This window comes from Salmo trutta, chromosome 21, assembly GCF_901001165.1.
Source record: "Salmo trutta chromosome 21, fSalTru1.1, whole genome shotgun sequence".
Lineage (NCBI taxonomy): Eukaryota > Metazoa > Chordata > Actinopteri > Salmoniformes > Salmonidae > Salmo > Salmo trutta.
Genome location: NC_042977.1, coordinates 10,601,941 through 10,621,897, shown reverse-complemented (window position 1 = coordinate 10,621,897; position 19,957 = coordinate 10,601,941). Strand labels below are relative to the sequence as shown.

Genomic DNA, 19,957 nt, shown 5'->3' with positions numbered 1-19,957 from the left:
GGTTTGAACCAGTTCAGAAGTTATTTTGCAGATAGGAACAGGGGAACGGAACAAAAAATAATTACAGTTAACTTAACAATTTCAGTTCCAATCCCTGCTTTTCATGTAGCCTAATTTTAGACAGCAAATGTTTTAACCACCGATCAAGCAACATTATGGACTAAACGTTCAAATCCTGTTTCTGCAACAACACTGATCAAATTAAGATCCTACACTTGTATATGAATTGGTTGTCTCCCACCAATGTATAGTGCTGTATGTCACCATGCAACTTACTGTGGGCTATAGTAGAAGAAGCATATCTTCCCACAAGCCACACTATAGCACAGATATACTGATATCTATTATATACACAAGATGGAATTCATGCCAGAGCTGACCCATATATCTCAATGACCGATCCCCATGTCGTTAATGAACTGGGACACAGTAGCGAGTTATCTTTAACAATTTTATATGGTTTCTATATGGTATGTCTCCCTTGATGGTCCTAGTAAAAATACAGTGTCTACCCTCTCAAGGACATATCGGAGGACGGACGGACATGTCACCATTGATCTCTCCTCAGGGAGATTATCATGATGCCTGCTGGCTCAACATCGAGTCCAAAGAAATCCCTAAATATGCATAGGGCTTCGGAAGCCTCCGTGAGGATCAGTTTCAACACAGTCAATAAGAACATAACATCAGTCTCCACAGCTAGCGTGTTGCCGGGTGACAGCTCCGCTCATCAATATTGACAAAGAGAAAACCGATGTGACATGATGCGATTGTGTACAGGTTGCCAAAAAAATTGCACAAAGATACAGTACCAGCTTTAGAATGATGCCAGGGTATCTTGCTTCTTTGAAGCTTCTCCAATGAAGGAGGGGAAAATCTATAGTCCTGCTTTCTCACTAATTAGCTGCGTGGACTGGTCTTTGATTAAGCTTAAAAGTGAATGGGTTCTATAACTAATATGATATTCCTAAAAGCTGAACGTACTTGCTATTTCCTCTGTTCGTCCTACAACTGGAAGATGAGAAGACCTGGAATTACTTTCTGCTGGACCCGCGGAGAAATCAAAGAGAATACCATAGATCACTTTAATAATTTATTTGCATATGATTATCGTAAAAATACTCAAAGAGAAATGTGTATTTTGTTCCATTTTTTTTTTTTTTTTACAATTCCATACATCTTACTCTTACAGAAAGAAGTCTGCACTGACGGACATACATTTTCTTATATTTCTTCTTTCACATAGATTTTATTTTCCTGGTACATGGCCCCTTTAAACTGTCATTTTCCTTTTGATGTTGCCTCTCACCAACAACAAACATCCAAACAAGGGTTCACACGGAGGCCAGAGAGTGAAATGAAGATGAACTCTGAGCGAATTGGTGTAGTTACGGATGGGGATCATATAATAACTGTAGCACAGCGGCAGTGTTAATGTGAGAGATTGATGCTGACAGCTGGTCGTACTTAAAAAAAAACAAAAAAACAAGAGTAATGAACTGAATAATTCAAACTACATTAACATTTTGTGGGTCAGGTTGATGTTAAGATCACATAGTTATTATCTCAATGGTGACCTTTTTCATTTGCACTGATCCTTGACACATTTTACTAAAGAATAGATCTGACACATCAACAGTCTGGTTCCATACTGTATGTACTTTAGCCAACTCCCCTGACTACCGTTGTCAGGCCAAACATGTTAGGCATGACAATGGATGAACACAGAGAGGAGTTGGTTGAGGCACAAAGGGACTGGAGCCCCAGGCTAAGATATCAGCAGCTAGTCCAGAATAATGGAATTGACAACTGTACTGACACGTTGAAAATGTGAGCCAGCACTGGTGACTAGAAATAGCTATTGTTCACCATTAACCCTTTCCTATGAGCAACAGCCTCCGTAAAATGTTTGATTCTTGTTGAATCATTAAATTCACTGTTTAGCGTATTTGAGTTAATGTGTGAATATTATATCTTTTTTCAAAAACAATAAGTAATAACTTAGCATCCAAAACAAGTTGAATAAAATAAGAGTACGGAAATATGGCATATGTCTGTCGAGTAACAGTTATGCGGAACCATCGTCTCTTGTTCACATGTCGTTCATCCACAACAGTTCCACTTTGGCATGGTATGCACATGATGGTGTGTCCTGTACAGTCAAATAAGTCCTTCTCAGTCACCCCCTTTATCCAGAGTAGGTGAAGAGGACACACAACAACACATACAGTATCATGAAACCAAAAACCTCCCAGTAACATGGAAGACCACATTTAAAAGAAAGTGGATGATACCAGGATCAAAAACAGCAATTGTTATAGACGTCTGTAATCAGGTTCTCTGGCCATGGACGTTGGGATACAATCTTTCAGGTGCCCACATTCATTTAGAATCCATAGATTCATGTCCCATGAACAACCCTGGTCAAAGTCCCATGTGTGAACAACCCTTTTTGCATCATCATTGCACTCGTTTCTTTCCAGACGTCGAAGTCCACAGTATCCTTGTCCATTCCCGTCCATGGTCAAAGTCAACGATAATGGCAGAGAAGACATGAAAATCATTTTGGGAAAAGAACACATCCCAGTCAGCAGAAAGCACATGCAGACATGCAAACACAACCTGAGGGGGAGTTTGGCATTCTGTCAATGGACGGTTCACAAATTCAATTTCAACATCAACGACGGGTTATCCACAAGCTTCTCAAGAGTCTATTTTCTATGGTGCTCTACTGAAGCTGTCCAAAGTCGAGATTTTCCTTTTCCATGTTAGTTTTGTCTAGGTAGAGTAGACAATGTTTTGTCTAGTTACAGTAGACAATGTTTGTTTTGTCTAGATATGGTCATTCATTCATCCATTGGGCTCTGCAAGTAGAGTTCCTAGGTAGTTTCTAGTGGGTCCAGTTTCCCATGCTGTCTCTGTTTGGTTGTTTTTTGGTTTGTTGGTCCAGACCCAAACCTTAGACCCTGATGGGAAGAGTCGTGCTCATCTGTTGTCGAACTATATCATTCTGACTGCTGTCTAGACTCTTCCTGTGGTGGCCAGGCAGTGTCCCCCCGATCTGCAAAAGATCCCTGTCAACAAGAGAGGCAAAGATCAGTCAAAGGTGGTTCTTTCAAGAGTACAAATTGTTAGACTAGTCTTATTAAATTCCTGGTCTTGGAATAGAGACCCATAGGGTGTGCAGGGTTTTGTTCCAACCCAGCGCAATGCATTCAACTTATCAACAAATCATCAAGCCCTTGATTTGTTGAATTAGGTTTGTTAGTATTTAAAATATACTTTATTTAAGCAGGCAAGTCAGTTAAGAACACATTTGTATTTACAATAATGGTCTGGTAAAAGCCCGCATACCCTGTAGGCTCTCCAGGACCAGGATTGAAGAATGCTGCTTTGTTAGGTATAGTATTATGCTGTCAACAACATTGAGGATGGGAGACAGCACACAGCACACGTAGCAGCACACAGTGAGAATCGATCAAATATGTGTTGATACCGATCATGGAAAAGACAACCTATTTTAGAAGCCAGTTCCACCACTTACAAAATCCAATTTAACCTCTGAGCAGAATCAATTCATCATTTTGGGGTTGTAATAAAACTAGTATCTCCTTCATCTACCTTCTGAGGATGCTACATTGTCTTTTTGCATCCCAAACGGCACCCTATTCCCTATATAGCGCACTACTTTTGATAGGGGTCTCTCACTCTCTCTCTCCCTCTGTGGCCGTCACATACAGATGAGGCCATAAATTAATCATCCGCATGCCATCTGCATACAGTGACATGTAGCATAACACATGCCAGACACACTGACATACACACAACTCCCCATTCAACCCATCAAAGCAATGGCTTGGCCTCCCTTGGCGCATAAAAAAAAAGCTAATTAGCAACCTAATTAAACACATTCCTCTCTTTTAGCTTCTCCTGAATCTGCCTTATTACACACACTCCATCACCTCAGCCCTCCGGTAGTTTGTTTCCACATCGGCAGCCCTGGCTCTGGCTCTGTCCTATCGCCTACATTTAAGAGACAGCCAAGAGCACAGGGAATTAAACCTAGGTGTTTCCACACGCAATTAGGCCCACTTCTTGCAATAGGAATCGTCCGTGGGGTAATGCTGCAACAGTGAAACGCGGAAACTCAGACACAGAGCTGGCCAGCTTGTAGTCCGAAAGAAAACGGAAATGAGTAACCTCCGGTTCGTCCAGCCGTTCCTATGGAGGAAATTAATTGGGAAAGACTGGAGTTTGGGGGAAAGGCTTAGGAGATCTTAGAAGTTTTGAGATAATGTTGGTCAGTGAACATGACCTTATATGAATTATGAAGCCTTTATGTGCTTTATGTGTTTGTTTTGACAACATAAATGCTTCAGAATTGGCAAAAAGTGACGTTAGGTAATGAAGATTATCTCATAGATTTTCTTTTATTTTTTATATATAAGATCTCCTAAGCCTGTGTTTACCACAGACCTTACTTTTGACGTCTATCCAAAAAAACATTAATTTCCCCACAGGCTTTGACCAATGAGCCATGGTGGAGTTAGTGCCTACAGAAAGACATCATTACTATTGCTCTCTATTGAGGTTCAAGAGAGGAGCTGTTAAGTGAGGGAATATGATAATTTTGCGGTTTTTGATTGGTAAACAGAGCTGATCCAGAGCTTTGCCACATGCACTTGATGCATTAAACGTACACCGAGCGTACAAAACATTAGGAACACCTTCCTAATACTGAGTTGCACCCACTTTTGTCCTCAGAACAGCCTCAATTCGTCGGAGCATGGACTCCACAAGGTGTCGGAAGCGTTCCACAGGGATGCTGGCCCAGATTGACTCCAATGTTTCCCACAGTTGTGTCAAATTGGCTGGGTGGTGGACCATTCTTGAATCAACACGGGAAACTGTTGAGCGTGAAAAACCCAGCAGCATTTCAGTTCTTGACACACTCAAACCGGTGCACCTGGCACCTACTACCATGCCCCGTTCAAAGGCACTTGCCTGTTCATCCTCAGTGGCACACACACAATCCATGTCTCAATTGTCTCAAAGCTTAGAAATCCTTCTTTAACATGCCTCTTCCCCGTCATCTACACTGATTAAAGTGGATTTGACAGGTGACATCAATAAGGGATCACCTGGATTCACCTGGTCAGTCTGTCATGGAAAGAGTAGGTGTTCCTAATGTTTTGTACACTGTGTATATTTTAGGGCCAACTAACCACTGTCGATATTGTTGATCGCACCCCAAAACAACAAATCAAACCAACAAAAAAAGATTGTATGATCCCTTAGGTTTCTGATCTCTCCTGCACATGCGCACATACTTATTTGAAACTGTTGCCTTGTTACTTTGTCTTAACACCGGTCTTGTTGTGCAAATAAAAAAAAAGAATGCTTTCCAGTCCCCTCCACTCACCCCGAGTATGTGCTGGTGACCACCTTGAGGGTGGCGGCGTTGCGGAGAAGCTTGTCCAGGGTGCTGACAATTTGGCAGAACTTGGGCCTCAGGTTCCTCTCCTTCACCCAGCACTCCAGCATGAGCTGGTGCAGCACCATGGGGCAGTCCATGGGAGGGGGCAAGCGGTAGTCCTGCTCCACAGCAGTCATCACCTACAGGAAGTAAAGGGTTAATATGATATACAGTACGGTACAATGCAACACAATATATCTTGTGATACAATGCAATGCGATACGATACTCTACGGCACAATATGACACTCTACAACGTGATAAAATATTCCGTATTTTTTTTGGGGGGGGGCAATTCAAAAGGGGAATGTTACATTACAAGTCACGGTGGAATAAAATAAAATAAAGTTCTGTAGGTGTCCACTCAATGAATAGGTACGGCATGCTTTAATTCCCTTACTCATTTTCATACCTGACGTATGCATTTTTAACTGCTTGCTACAAAGCGGTTGTGCCTTTTGGGGATGATAATGAATCTCTCTACTGCACTCTACAACTTTCCCCGTTTGCTCATTGATTTGTTATGACATGTTTTCTATTCTCTGTACAGGGAAGCTATTCATATCCATATGCTCTCTGTATGTATTTTAATTACAACTTCCTGCAATGGAAATTTGCCTTCGGGGATCATACAAAAATCTGTCCTATACTATTCCCACTTTTTGTGCTGCTCTACTGAAACTAGCTACAGTAGTAAAACAACATGTTGGATGCCACGTTTGGATGAGCATAATTGTTCTCTATTTATTAATAAGGTAGAAGCCCAGTGAGATGGTAAGATGTGTTGTGGGGATAGAGTGTGTGTGTGTGTGTCTGTGTGTGTGTGTGTTTACTACTCTGCCGTAGTAAATATCTGTGGAGTGAAGATGCAGGTGTAGATAGGGGTGGCAGGAGGCAGTAAAGTAAAAAACGCCAACCCAGGCACACCGCTGCACTGATCACCTGCACAGTGAAGATAAAAACACACTTAAGCATAACTGTCAAGCTCAAGCTAAAAGTAGGAGGCTGCAATGTAACTCAGTGAAAACTAGTCCTCCTGAAATGAAACAGTGGTTAAAATACAATTTCCGAAGTATTACATAAATCCCGCCCAATATATTACCAATACTTCATTTAAGGTACTTTATTAAGGGACTAAAATAAGCTTTGTGGCTAACTCCGGTTCTTTTACATTGATTTTCACCCTGAAAATGTTGATTAGTGTGCACTGTCCCTATCAAATCAATTCCATGAATACATAAATAAGTAGTATGGTAGTGTTGTGGAAAACTCTATCTAAAGAGTAGGCAGAGAGTACTGGAACAGAACCACACTCTGTGTCACTCTAATAGATGCAGCAGGAGCTAGGAACCAAGTAACTGACATCCAGGTCGCATGCCATTGTTCATTCTAGTCTGCTACAGCAGATATATACAGTATATAGTGAACCAAAAAAATATTCAAACGCAACATGCAACAATTTCAAAGATTTGACTGAGTTACAGTTCATATGAGGAAATCAGTTCATTTAAATAAATGAATTGGCCCTAAACTATGGATTTCACATGACTGGGAATACAGATATGCATCTGTTGGGCACAGACAACTTGGGTTCGTTGTCCGTAGCTTATGCATGCGGATACCATAACCCCACCGCAACCATGGAGCGCTCTGTTCACAATGTTGACATTGGCAAACCGCTCGACAACACGACGCCTCTGCGGTTGTGAGGCCAGTTGGACGTACTGCCAAATTCTCTAAAACGACGCTTATGGTAGAGAATTGAACAATCAATTCTCTGGCAACAGCTCTGGTGGACATTCCTGCAGTCAGCATGCCAATTGCACACTCCCTCAAAACTTGAGACATCTGTGGCGTTGTGTTGTGTGACAAAACTGCACATTTTTGAGTGGCCTTTTATTGTCCCCAGCACAAGGTGCACCTGTGATTAATCATGCTGTTTAATCAGCTTCTTGATATGCCACACCTGTCAGGTGGATGGATTATCTTGGCAAAGGAGAAATGCTCACTATCAGGGATTTAAACAAACTTGTGCACAACATTTGAGAGACATAAGCCTTTTCTGAGCATGGAATATTTCGGGGATCTTTCATTTCGGCTCATGAAACATGGGACCAACACTTTACATGTTGAGTTTATATTTTTGTTCAGTGCATATAACTAACTCACGTCCTGGTTGCTCATGTCCCAGTAGGGCCTTTCTCCGTAGGATACCACCTCCCACATGACGATTCCGTAGCTCCACACGTCACTGGCCGAGGTGAACTTCCTGAAGGCGATGGCCTCGGGGGCGGTCCAGCGGATGGGAATCTTACCTCCCTGCAGAGACACAGGGGGAGGCAGGGTTGCTACATTGGAGCATGCTGTGCGATGGAGTAAACACAGGCAGAGACGCACCCACACACAGGCAGACACGCTCCCACACACAGGCAGACACACACCCACACACAGGCATACACACACTGATAACCATACTCTCATATACAGACTGCAGAGAGACAAAAAGACAACACATGGTGAGCACACACACACTTACACACAAAATTGCAAAACAAACAAAGATAAACAAACAAACAAGCAAGCAAGCAATCACACAGACAAACATAGACATACCAGATAAACACAGACCGAGCCAACAAGCAGATCCTCCCACAACTCACACTCTCCCTCCCCCGTCACTCACCAGAGAGCTGGTGTAGGTAGGATCAACTGATGAGTCATCCAGGAAACGGGACAGACCGAAGTCGGATACCTTACACACCAGGTTGCTGTTGACCAGGATGTTGCGGGCGGCCAGGTCCCGGTGGACATAGTTCATGTCCGAGAGGTATTTCATGCCCGACGCGATGCCACGCAGCATGCCCACCAGCTGGGTCACCGTGAAGCGTCCGTCATTCAGCTGTGAGGGGTGGGTGGGGAATGGGGGTGAGTGGGGTAGAGAAATAGAGGAGTAAGGCAGAGAGGGAGGAGGGGAGATAGAGGGGAATGGGAAAGGGAGAGAAAGACAGAGGGAAGAAGAAGGAAAGAGAGACAGAAGGGAGAGAAGAGAGAAGGGGGAGATGGGTGAGGAAAAAGTAAGAGGGGAGGGAGAGAGAGAAGGGGGGATGGGTGAGAAAAAAGTAAGAGAGGAGGGAGAGAGAGAGAAGGGGGAGATGGGTGAGGAAAAAGTAAGAGAGGAGGGAGAAAGAGAAGGGGAAGATGGGTGAGGAAAAGGTAAAAGGGGAGGGAGAGAGAGAGGGAATAGGTAGATGAAGTAAGTCAGTCAGTCCTAAAGCTTACATAAACATAATCATGACATATGCCATAACCATCCATGACTGGTTCTGTCAGTCTGCAACAGACAAACTTTTCAAGCTGTCTGACCCCATCTAATAAGATTTAAATGAATATTTAATAACTAAATTCCATGTGCTGTGCTGTGTGTGTTTCTGTGTGTAACTACAGATGAAACAGCGTGAAAGTGAATAGGAAAGTCCGCTGTCAACTAGTTACAGTTAGAATTCAATTTCCCTTTCACAGAACGACAAGAGGTTCAACCTTTTTCTGCGTGATCCAGTCGTGACTGAAAGGAAATGAGCGTTCCATTGATGGAGCCATGCTAACCATGCTTACCCTCACAACAGCTCCACAGAATTAGAAAAACTAGAATGGAAAATCATGGCTCCATGATTTGAATGGGCATTTTCATTCTAGAAATTATATTTATATTACCAGCTCCAATACATAATCAGTCCCATTTCTTATAAGTATTGTTCATGCATGAGAGCACCAGCCGTTCCGGATGACTGTGTGATAACTCTCTTGGTAGCCGATGTGAGCAAGACTTTTAAACAGGTCAACATTCACAAAATCGCGGGCCAGACAGATTACCAGGACGTGTACTCAAAGCATGCGCGGAGCAGCCGGGAAGTGTCTTCACTGACATTTTCAACCTCTCCCTGACAGAGTCTGTGCCCATGGAAGCGAAGGTAACCTGCCTAAATGATTACTGCCCTGTAGCACTCACGTCGGTAGCCATGAAGTGCTTTGAAAGGCTGGTCATGGCTCACATCAACAGCATCATCCCGAATACCCTAGACCCACTCCAATTTGCATACCGCCCCAACAGATCCACAGATGACGCAATCTCAATCGCACTCCACACTGCCCTTTCCCACCTGGACAAAAGGAACACCTATGTGAGAATTCTGTTCATTGACTACAGCTCAGCGTTCAACACCATAGTGCCCACAAAGCTTATCACTAAGCTTAGGACCCTTGGACTAAACACCTCCCCCTGCATCTGGATCCTGGACTTCCTGACGGACCGCCACCAGGGGGTAAGGGTAGGTAACAACACGTCTGCCACGCTGATCCTCAACAATGGCTCCCCTCAGGGGTGCATGTTTAGTCCCCTCCTGTACTCCCTGTTCACCCACAACTGCGTGGCCAAACACGACTCCAACACCATCATTAAGTTTGCTGACGACACAACAGTGGTAGGCCTGATTACCGACAACGATGAGACAGCCTATAGTGAGGAGGTCAGAGACCTGGCTGTATGGTGCCAGGACAACAGACTCTCCCTCAATGTGAGCAAGACAAAGGAGCTGATCATGGACTACAGGAAAAGGTGGGCCGAACAGGCCCCCATTAACATCGATGGGGCTGTGGTGGAGTGAGTCGAGAGTTTCAGGTTCCTTGGTGTCCACATCACCAACGAACTATAATGGTCCAAACACACCAAGACAGTTGTGAAGAGGGCACGACAACACCTTTTCCCCCTCAGGAGACAGAAAAGATTTGTCATGGGTCCCCAGATACTCAAAAAGTTCTACAGCTGCACCATCGAGAGCATCCTGATCGGTTGCATCACCGCCTGGTATGGAAACTGCTCGGCATCTGACTGTAAGGCGCTACAGAAGGTAGTGCGTATGGCCCAGTACATCACTAGGGCCAAGCTTCCTGCCATCCAGGACCTATATACTAGGCAGCGTCAGAGGAAAGCCACAAAAATTGTCAAAGACTCCAGTCACCCAAGTTATAGAGTGTTCTCTCTGCTACCGCACGGCAAGCGGTACCGGAGCGATAAGTCTAGGACCAAAAGGCTCCTTAACAGCTTCTACCCCCAAGCCATAAGACTGCTGAACAATTAATCAAATGGCCACCCAGACTATTTACATTGACCCCCCCCAATTTGTTTTTACACTGCTGCCACTCGTTGTTTATTATCTATGCATCTATGCCCTACCTCAATGTACAAATTACCTCGACTAACCTGTACCCCTTCACATTGACTCGGTACCGGTACCCCCTGTATATAGCCTCGTTATTGTTATTTTATTGTGTTACTTTTTACTTTAGTTTATTTGGTAAATATTTTCCTAACCGAACAGTACTCATCTCATATGTATATACTGTACTCTATACCATCTACTGCATCTTGCCTATGCCGCACGGCCATCATTCGTCCATATATTTATATGTACATATTCTTACTCATCCCTTCACATTTGTGTGTATAAGAAAGTTGTTGTGAATTTGTTAGATTACTTGTTAGATATTGCTGCATTGTCGGAACTAGAAGCACAAGCATTTCGCTAAACTCGCATTAACATCTGCTAACCATGTGTATGTGACCAATAAAATTTTATTTGATTTTTAACTCTTTCTTAAACTGCATTGTTGGTTAAGTAAGCATTTGTGACAAATAAAGTTTGATTTAATTTGATGCCATACTTCCAAGTCTCACGGGGGAGCCTGGAAATCGAGGTTCGTTTCTCAACAACTCAGGAGGGAAACATTCCAAATAAACATACTGTTTTGTACTCTACACTCAAATTGAGTTTGACAGGAAAACAAGTTTGGATGGATATGTAAACAAAATGCTTCATAACAGGCATAGATGGTTAGGCCTGTTAGGGGGCTTGTATTACTATTCTCGTGGGTACCGAAAATCCCCAAAAGTCCCCACAAGGATAGTAAAACAAGTAATATTCTTCCTCATGGAGACATTTCCCAGGTTCCCACAAGGACAAAGGCTATTTTAGGCTTAGAGGTTAGGTTTAGGGTTACAATTAGGGTTAGGGTTACAATTAGGGTTCGGGGTTAGGTTTTAGGGTTAGGTTTAGGGGTTAGGTTTAGGGTTATGGGTTAAGGTTTAGGGGTTAGGATTAAAGGTTAGAGAAAATATGATTTTGAATGGAAATACATTTTAGGTCCCCACAAGGATAGTAAAACATATGCTGTGTGTGTGTGTGTATTTGTCCTTAAGTGTTTGTTCTTGTTATGCATGTGTTGTGTGTGTGTGTGTGTGTGTGTGTGTGTGTGTTGTTCTGCCTGCATCCCATAGTCAGGCACAATAGTTTGACGGGACATCACTAGATCACGGCAGAGTGTATCCATGATTCACACACACACACGGTTGGATAGACATCTGATTGAGAGGAGTGCGTGAGAAGGAGTGAGAAGCTGCTCTTGAGTCACAAGATGAGATAAGACGAGGAGGGTTACAGAGATTGCACTGCTCTGAGAGAGATCATTTGTGAATGACTATGTTAACTTTGTCTCTAACCTCTAGTGTCTTTCCTGGTCATTTATGGTTTTTTTTGATTCGGAGGTGGGATCTTGGTTTACTGTTAAAGGAAAGGAGCTACACTTTATGTAAGCTATAGTACGATGACCTAAGAATGGACAGAGCATCATTCCTAAGAGCTCATCAAGGTTAACGGCTAATAAGCGCCAGCAGCATACCAGCAGCATACCAGCCTGAATCCCACTGCTGGCTTGCCTCTGAAGCTAAGCATGGTTGGTCCACTGGCTGGAAGTGGTGTTGGGGGAGGGGCCAGTAGGAGGCGCTCTTTCTTTCCTCTGGTCTAAAAAAAAAAGATCCCAGCGCCTCAGAGCAGTGATTGGGGACATTAGCCCTGTGTAGGGTGCCGTCTTTCGGGTGGGACGTTAAACGGGTGTCCCGACTCTCTGTGGTCACTAAACGATCCCATGGTACTAATCGTAAGAGTAGGGGTGTTAACCCCGTTGACCTGGCTAAATTCCCTATCTGGCCCTCATACCATCACGGCCACCTAATCATCCCCAGCTTCCAATTGGCTCATTCCGCTCCCCTTTAACTAATCCCCAGGCCGTTGCTGCAAATGAGAACGTCTTCTCAGTCAACTTACCTGGTAATATATGGGTTAAATAAAAACAAAATAAAAAACGAGCTCTTACTGAGTCAGAGAGCATTACTGCGTGTGCACACCATCCACTGTCATTACAGTAGGTGTCATGTAATAGAACTCTTGAAGTTGCAGAAGTTCTCTACTTCCCCCATGGATTTGTTCAGCATCCACTGATGTGTAGGAGGTGCTATGTGCAATTGTGTTTGTCCCTAGGCTTTTATGTAGCACAGTCAAAGAGTATCTCCATCAGTGGTTTTGTGCAGAATCCCTATCCGTCAGCTGTGTTGTGTATAACTATGCAGGTCTCAGGATTTTCAGCACAGCCGCTATCAATATTCAGAGGGGTCAGGAACGGTTCCACGGATTGTCCTAACTGGTGTGTGTTCGGTACGACTCAAAGCCTCCACTGGTGGTCGCACAGTACGTGTGATAATGCGTGACTCCAGGATTTGATTCGGTAGAGTAGACTCAATATCAATTGAATGTGTCCTGTATGATTCCATGCATCATCACAACTCAGTCAGTGTTCCCCTGAGGAAGGAGTCCCGCGCTCCGTTCTCCATGAACCTTGGGATTTTAAACAGTATACGACTCCTAGGCTATCAATATCAACCAGCGTTGTCATGTACAATTCCTCACATCGCCACAACTGGTGTCAGCCTCACTCACCCTGAGGAAGGAGTCCAGCGCTCCGTTCTCCATGAACTCGGTGATGATGAGCACGGGGCAGCTGCGGGTCAGCACGCCCTCCAGCCGGATGACGTTGGGGTGGTCGAACTGGCCCATGATTGACGCTTCCCCCAGGAAGTCCCGCCTCTGGCGCTCGGTGTAACCCGCCTTCAGCGTTTTGATGGCCACCACCCCCTCACGGCGGCTGGCCTGCTTCAGGCGCCCGCGGCACACCTCCCCGAACTCACCTGGGTGGGGAAGGGAGTGAGTGGAAGGAGTGGAGGAGGGAGTGGGAATTGGGGAAGGGGGGAGGAGTGAGGGAGAGGGAGCATTACTGGTTTGAACTGAGGAGGAAGAAGAGGAAGACGAGGAGGAAGAGAGCAAGGGATGGAGTTAGTGAGGAGGGGAGGAAAAGAGTGAGAGCTCAGGGGTCTGAGAGGTTGGGGAGGGATTGAGGGACGGAAAGATCAGTGGTGCCTGGGACCGGTGTAGGGGGAGTTGGGACGGATGAGGAGCTTGGGGGTTTTGGTGCCTTGGTAAAGTGTGCGTTTAAAAAGGAAAAAGAGAGAGAGAGAAAGAAGAGAAAGAGAGGAAAGCAAAGGAGGCATTCAAGGTTGAAGTTAGGAGATAGACGACATGCTCTTAGAGAAGAAACAGCAGACTTGGTGGATGACAGAAGCAGACACTCCAAACTCCCCCTCCCCTCCAATACACACATACCCCCTCAACAACCGCTGCCCATCCTCTGAACACACACACCGCCCACCCAGCACACATCCTGTTCAACCAACCCCCCCCCTACATTAACCACTCCCCAAACCACAATCGACTCCAAAAAAGCCTACCCCTTAAAATCCACACTTCAAAAAGACCGCACTAAAAAAGGTATAATCTTTGTAAATTATAGTTATGTCACACATGCAGCTAAGAAAAATATATGGAAATGTCTGCTCTACTCAAAATTACAACCAACTAATTGCAGCATTAATGCAAAAATGGAAGAGGAAAGTGGAAGGGGGAGAAGTAAGGAACTTGTCTGTCGGCCCTGCATTAAAGACCAAAATTGTCTAAAGAAAATTGTGAGAAATTAAAAAAGTATACCAGTTTCATTTCAGGACCCAAAAAATTTACAGCTGTGCCATATAGATTGCGTAATAGTTGGGAAGAGATTTTTGATGTACCAATTCCATGCCACATGGTTTATGAACTGATACACAAAACAACCCTGGAGTCAAAACTTAGAGTTTTTAAATTAAAATTTTATACAAAATTCTTGCAACCAATAGAATGTTATATATACACAGTGGGGCAAAAAAGTATTTAGTCAGCCACCAATTGTGCAAGTTCCCCCACTTAAAAAGATGAGAGAGGCCTGTAATTTTCATCATAGGCACACGTCAACTATGACAGAGAAAACGAGAAGAAAAAAAATCCTGAAAATCACATTGTAGGATTTTTTATGAATTTATTTGCAAATTATGGTGGAAAATAAGTATTTGGTCACACAAACAAGCAAGATTTCTGGCTCTCACAGACCTGTAACTTCTTCTTTAAGAGGCTCCTCTGTCCTCCACTCGTTACCTGTATTAATGGCACCTGTTTGAACTTGTTATCAGTATAAAAGACACCTGTCCACAACCTCAAACAGTCACACTCCAAACTCCACTATGGCCAAGACCAAAGAGCCGTCAAAGGACACCAGAAACAAAATTGTAGACCTGCACCAGGCTGGGAAGACTGAATCTGCAATAGGTAAGCAGCTTGGTTTGAAGAAATCAACTGTGGGAGCAATTAATAGGAAATGGAAGACATACAAGACCACTGATAATCTCCCTCGATCTGGGGCTCCACGCAAGATCTCACCCCGTGGGGTCAAAATTATCACAAGAACGGTGAGCAAAAATCCCAGAACCACACGGGGGGACCTAGTGAATGACCTGCAGAGAGCTGGGACCAAAGTAACAAAGCCAACCATCAGTAACACACTACGCTGCCAGGGACTCAAATCCTGCGGTGCCAGACGTGTCCCCCTGCTTAAGCCAGTACATGTCCAGGCCCGTCTGAAGTTTGCTAGAGAGCATTTGGATGATCCAGAAGAGGATTGGGAGAATGTCATATGATCAGATGAAACCAAAATATAACTTTTTGGTAAAAACTCAACTCATCATGTTTGGAGGACAAAGAATGCTGAGTTGCATCCAAAGAACACCATACCTACTGTGAAGCATGGGGGTGGAAACATCATGCTTTGGGGCTGTTTTTCTGCAAAGGGACCAGGACGACTGATCCGTGTAAAGGAAAGAATAAATGGTGCCATGTATCATGAGATTTTGAGTGAAAACCTCCTTCCATCAGCAAGGGCATTGAAGATGAAACGTGGCTGGGTCTTTCAGCATGACAATGATCCCAAACACACCGCCCGGGCAAAGAAGCATTTCAAGGTCCTGGAGTGGCCTAGCCAGTCTCCAGATCTCAACCCCATAGAAAATCTTTGGAGGGAGTTGAAAGTCCGTGTTGCCCAGCGACAGCCCCAAAACATCACTGCTCTAGAGGAGATCTGCATGGAGGAATGGGCCAAAATACCAGCAACAGTGTGTGAAAACCTTGTGAAGACTTACAGAAAATGTTTGACCTGTGTCATTGCCAACAAAGGGTATATAACAAAGTATTGAGATAAACTTTTGTTATTGACCAAATACTTATTTTCCACCATAATTTGCAAATAAATTCATAAAAAATCCTACAATGTGATTTTCTGGATTTTTCTCTCTCATTTTCTCTGTCATAGTTGAAGTGTACCTATGATGAAAATTACAGGCCTCTCATCTTTTTAAGTGGGAGAACTTGCACAATTGGTGGCTGACTAAATACTTTTTTGCCCCACTGTATATGGGGGATACAACCATCCCAGCTCTGCAGATTTTACTGCGAAGAGGCAGAGTCATTAGGTCATTTGTTTTGGTACCGTCCATATGTAGCTTGTTTTTGGTCGCAGGTCCAGGTATTGGCAGAAGAATTGAAACATTTACCTGGAGCTAACTCTGCAAATAGCACTGCTGCGTGATTTTAAAAAGGCATAGTCAATCGATCAACAACGTAATAATACTCTGAGCCAAAAATGTTATCTTTCATTTACAATATGTAGAATCTAAGGTTCAGAACTTTTGTGAAGCATCACAGCACAGTTGAAAAACATATGGCAAATAGAAATCAAAACTGGATGGTGTTCAGAGATAGATGGGATGGGCTGAGTGGAGCTAAAGGGTGGAACTAAAAACATACAAAAGATACATTTTGTAAAATATTCTGTGTCCGTAAAATGCATATAGTATGTATAGCTGGAAGTAGAAGCTCAAGAGTTGTTGTCCATTAGTTTACTCCAATTACGGGAGGGATGGTAGGGTTAGCGGAAAATAATGAAGCAAAATATATAAAATCTACCTATATATATATATATATATACCCCCAAAAAATATGGGGATTGGAAATGATGCAGACAATTACATTGATGGAAGCCACAATCTATCTGCAATATTAATCTACCCCCTAAAAAAATATTTTAAATGTTTTTAGAGACAAAACTTCAACAACTAGCTATATTGGTTACCTGCACCAATGACCTCCTCGATCTTCACACACGAGATGTCTATCTCCTTGGCAAACTCGTGGATGGCCTCGTTGGGGTCCTCGTAAGTGAACGGGTCAATGTATACCTTCACCCCCGGGGAAACTAGAGAGATGAAATGAATGAAGGGAGGATTGCGTCAGATGTTTCTCGCCAGGTCTTGAACACACACGTTCTTCAGATATGCATGATACTGGCAGTTTGGAAGTCATGTGTTCCAATGTGGAGTGAATAACTAATACAGTCATGACTGGAATCAAATTGTAAGCATGAACAGCACATGGGCATATCTATCACACAGCTCGGGGAGTTTGATAAACCTGATCTAGAAAATCATTGTTTCCTGTGAGCAAATGCAGTTTCCTGCCTTGGTCAGATGACTGAATAATTCATCCAATCAGGTGGTTTTACCGTCTTGGTTTGAACAAAGGACCACAGAAGCTGCAGCTCTTTAGGATTAGAGTTGTATAGTATGCACACACATGCGCGCACACACACACACACACACAACACCCTCCCCAAACACACACACACAAATACACAACGCCTTCCCCAAACACACACACAAAAGCACAACCCCCTGCCACCAACACACACACATACAATCCGCTCCCCCAATACACACACACACACACACACACAACCCCCTGCCCCCAACACACACACCCTCCCCCAGTGCTCACCGTACTGCTGCAGCTTCTCTGTGTACTCCAGCTCCGAACTGCTGTGTTGCTTCCTGCAAACAAGGACCACACACGCACAATCTCATTCGTATGATCAATCCTCTTTCTTGGCTGGCACTCCACAGGCTGCTTTCAAATAACAAGCAGAAGATAACAGATTGTATTCAGACAGTCGGGATTGGAAGAATGGAACAATGCTAAGGTTGGCTTAAGCCTTTCTAAGGGGCCTTTTCAGGATTCAAGAAGTTGCCAAATAATGACCAAAAAGGCCTGTGTTAGATAAATAAATACATATAAAAAAATTAAAAAAACATACCTAGAGCAAACTATGGCCATGACCACAATGGCAACAATGACCACTAGACCGGCAGACGCCGAGCCCACGATGAGCGGCAGCTGGTCCTGCACCGATTTCTGAGGGTCACCTGAGAAAAAAAACAAAAAAAGATAAACAAACAAAAACCTGAAATGTCACTGAGGAATTCTTAAAGAAACAGCTAGTGAAATATGGAAGCGGATTCATGCCAAAACAAATAATGGGATGTGAATTGTAATCCAATCCGTGTTTAGTTTTTCATTTAGACACAATAAAAGTGCTTTATTACAAAAAGCCAAGTTAGCGGCCTTGTGGTTAGTGTCCGCCCTGCGATTGGAAGGTTGGGAGTTCGATCCCCGGCCAGTGCGTCTCTGCTTGACACTCAGCAGTGAGTTAGATTGGGGTTAAGGCCTTGCGATAGACTAGCGTCCTGCACATCAAGCTGCCTCACGCTACAGAAACAGGAGACTGGCTGCTGCTCCTAGAAGCCAAGCCTTGCTACTTACTTATTCCAAAAAGCAATGCACTCCGGTAAAAAAAGAAAACACGGATATTGAAAAACAAGACATTTTATTTCCATGTTTTTATATGTATTAAATCCTGTATTAATCTGCTTCCATAATAGACTGTAAAAATATCACATAGCCATTAAGAGCAAATTAAAAAGACAGACGGCTTCTTCAGTGTTCTTTCACTACTTGGATGGATTGTACTTATTAAAGTGAACATCGAAAAGCTTTGAAACACCGGTGAAGAAAAAAAATGAAAGGCATTAGCAATGGTGGACAATGATAAACAGTGAAGGGAGAGAGAGACAGAAAGAGGAGGAGAAAAAGACAATGAACTGGTGAAGGCAGAAAAGGAGCAGAGATGGAGGGAAAGTAAGAGGCACAGAGACAGATGGGGAGGAAGAGTGAGACAACGAAGGAGCACTGGAGGAGGAGGAGGAGGAGAGCGAGAGAGAAATGCGTACTGTGTATGGAGGTGCTGAAGTCCATAGGGATGCTGTAGTGCCCGTAGCCAGCCACAGTGCGAGCCCGGACCTGGACAACGTAGGGAGTGGCAGCCCTCAGTCCCTCCACACGGGTTGAGCTGTGCTGGGCCGTCACCGTGTGAGACATGGCCTGGCCCTACGGAACACATCAGTCAATCAACCAATCGAACAAATGTATTTATGAAACCCTTTTTACACCAGCAGTTGTCACATGATTTTACAGTAACACAACTTAGACTGAAATCAGAGGCAGACTGACAAGGAAAACTCCCTAGAAGTAAGAAAGCTTTGAGGAACCAGACAACACATTGATTAGAATCGAAAAAAATGCGAAATCCTTCTTCTTTTTATAAAAAAGGACAGCATTCACTTGATGTAGTTGAGTTCATTTGGTTCATATTCTTTTCTATACGAGCAGCATGTCTATGTCCATGCTGATGTCTATCGGCACATGATGCTGCTGAAGAAAACAATACACATCTGCATCAAGTGAGCGCTAACTTGTGAAATGCCAAAAACAACCCAGCTACATCAGACAAAAGATGCAATATTTATTTTTCAAACATATTTTGAACAATTGTTTTCTTTCCAGTGACCGTTCAAACTTAAGGTACAGAGTAAATGTCTACTTAGGTAAATCGTGGTTGAATCAGAGAACAGTGAGCCTGGTCCCAGATTTGTTTGTGCTGTATAGTCAACACCTACAACACCAATGAGTTGGCTATACAGCACAAACAGATCTGGGACCAGGCTAGAGGCTGGGAAAAAGGCAATAGGAGTGGGCTATACAGCACAAACAGATCTGGGACCAGGCTAGAGGCTGGGAAAAAGGCAATAGGAGTGGGCTATACAGCACAAACAGATCTGGGACCAGGCTAGAGGCTGGGAAAAAGGCAATAGGAGTGGGCTATACAGCACAAACAGATCTGGGACCAGGCTAGAGGCTGGGAAAAAAGGAAATAGGAGTGGGCTATACAGCACAAACAGATCTGGGACCAGGCTAGAGGCTGGGAAAAAGGCAATAGGAGTGGGCTATAC

The 19,957-nt window shown here is 43.8% G+C and overlaps 1 protein-coding gene across 3 annotated transcripts in view; it reads right to left on the bottom strand.

Annotated features, from left to right (window-relative positions):
- Window positions 1-1,080: 1,080 nt before the first annotated feature.
- The window catches only part of ephb3a (eph receptor B3a), a 43,737-nt gene continuing 24,860 nt past the window's right edge, over window positions 1,081-19,957 (bottom strand). For all 3 annotated transcript variants that reach the window (XM_029704176.1, XM_029704178.1, XM_029704177.1), the window contains 9 exons: window positions 18,899-19,055; window positions 17,926-18,034; window positions 17,610-17,662; window positions 16,909-17,031; window positions 13,302-13,549; window positions 8,159-8,374; window positions 7,645-7,794; window positions 5,423-5,616; window positions 1,081-3,074 (listed from right to left, as the gene is read on the bottom strand). In XM_029704176.1, the coding sequence (XP_029560036.1) occupies window positions 2,960-3,074; window positions 5,423-5,616; window positions 7,645-7,794; window positions 8,159-8,374; window positions 13,302-13,549; window positions 16,909-17,031; window positions 17,610-17,662; window positions 17,926-18,034; window positions 18,899-19,055 (1,365 nt within the window). In that variant the 3' untranslated portion in view covers window positions 1,081-2,959. The remainder of the gene's footprint in view (window positions 3,075-5,422; window positions 5,617-7,644; window positions 7,795-8,158; window positions 8,375-13,301; window positions 13,550-16,908; window positions 17,032-17,609; window positions 17,663-17,925; window positions 18,035-18,898; window positions 19,056-19,957) is intronic.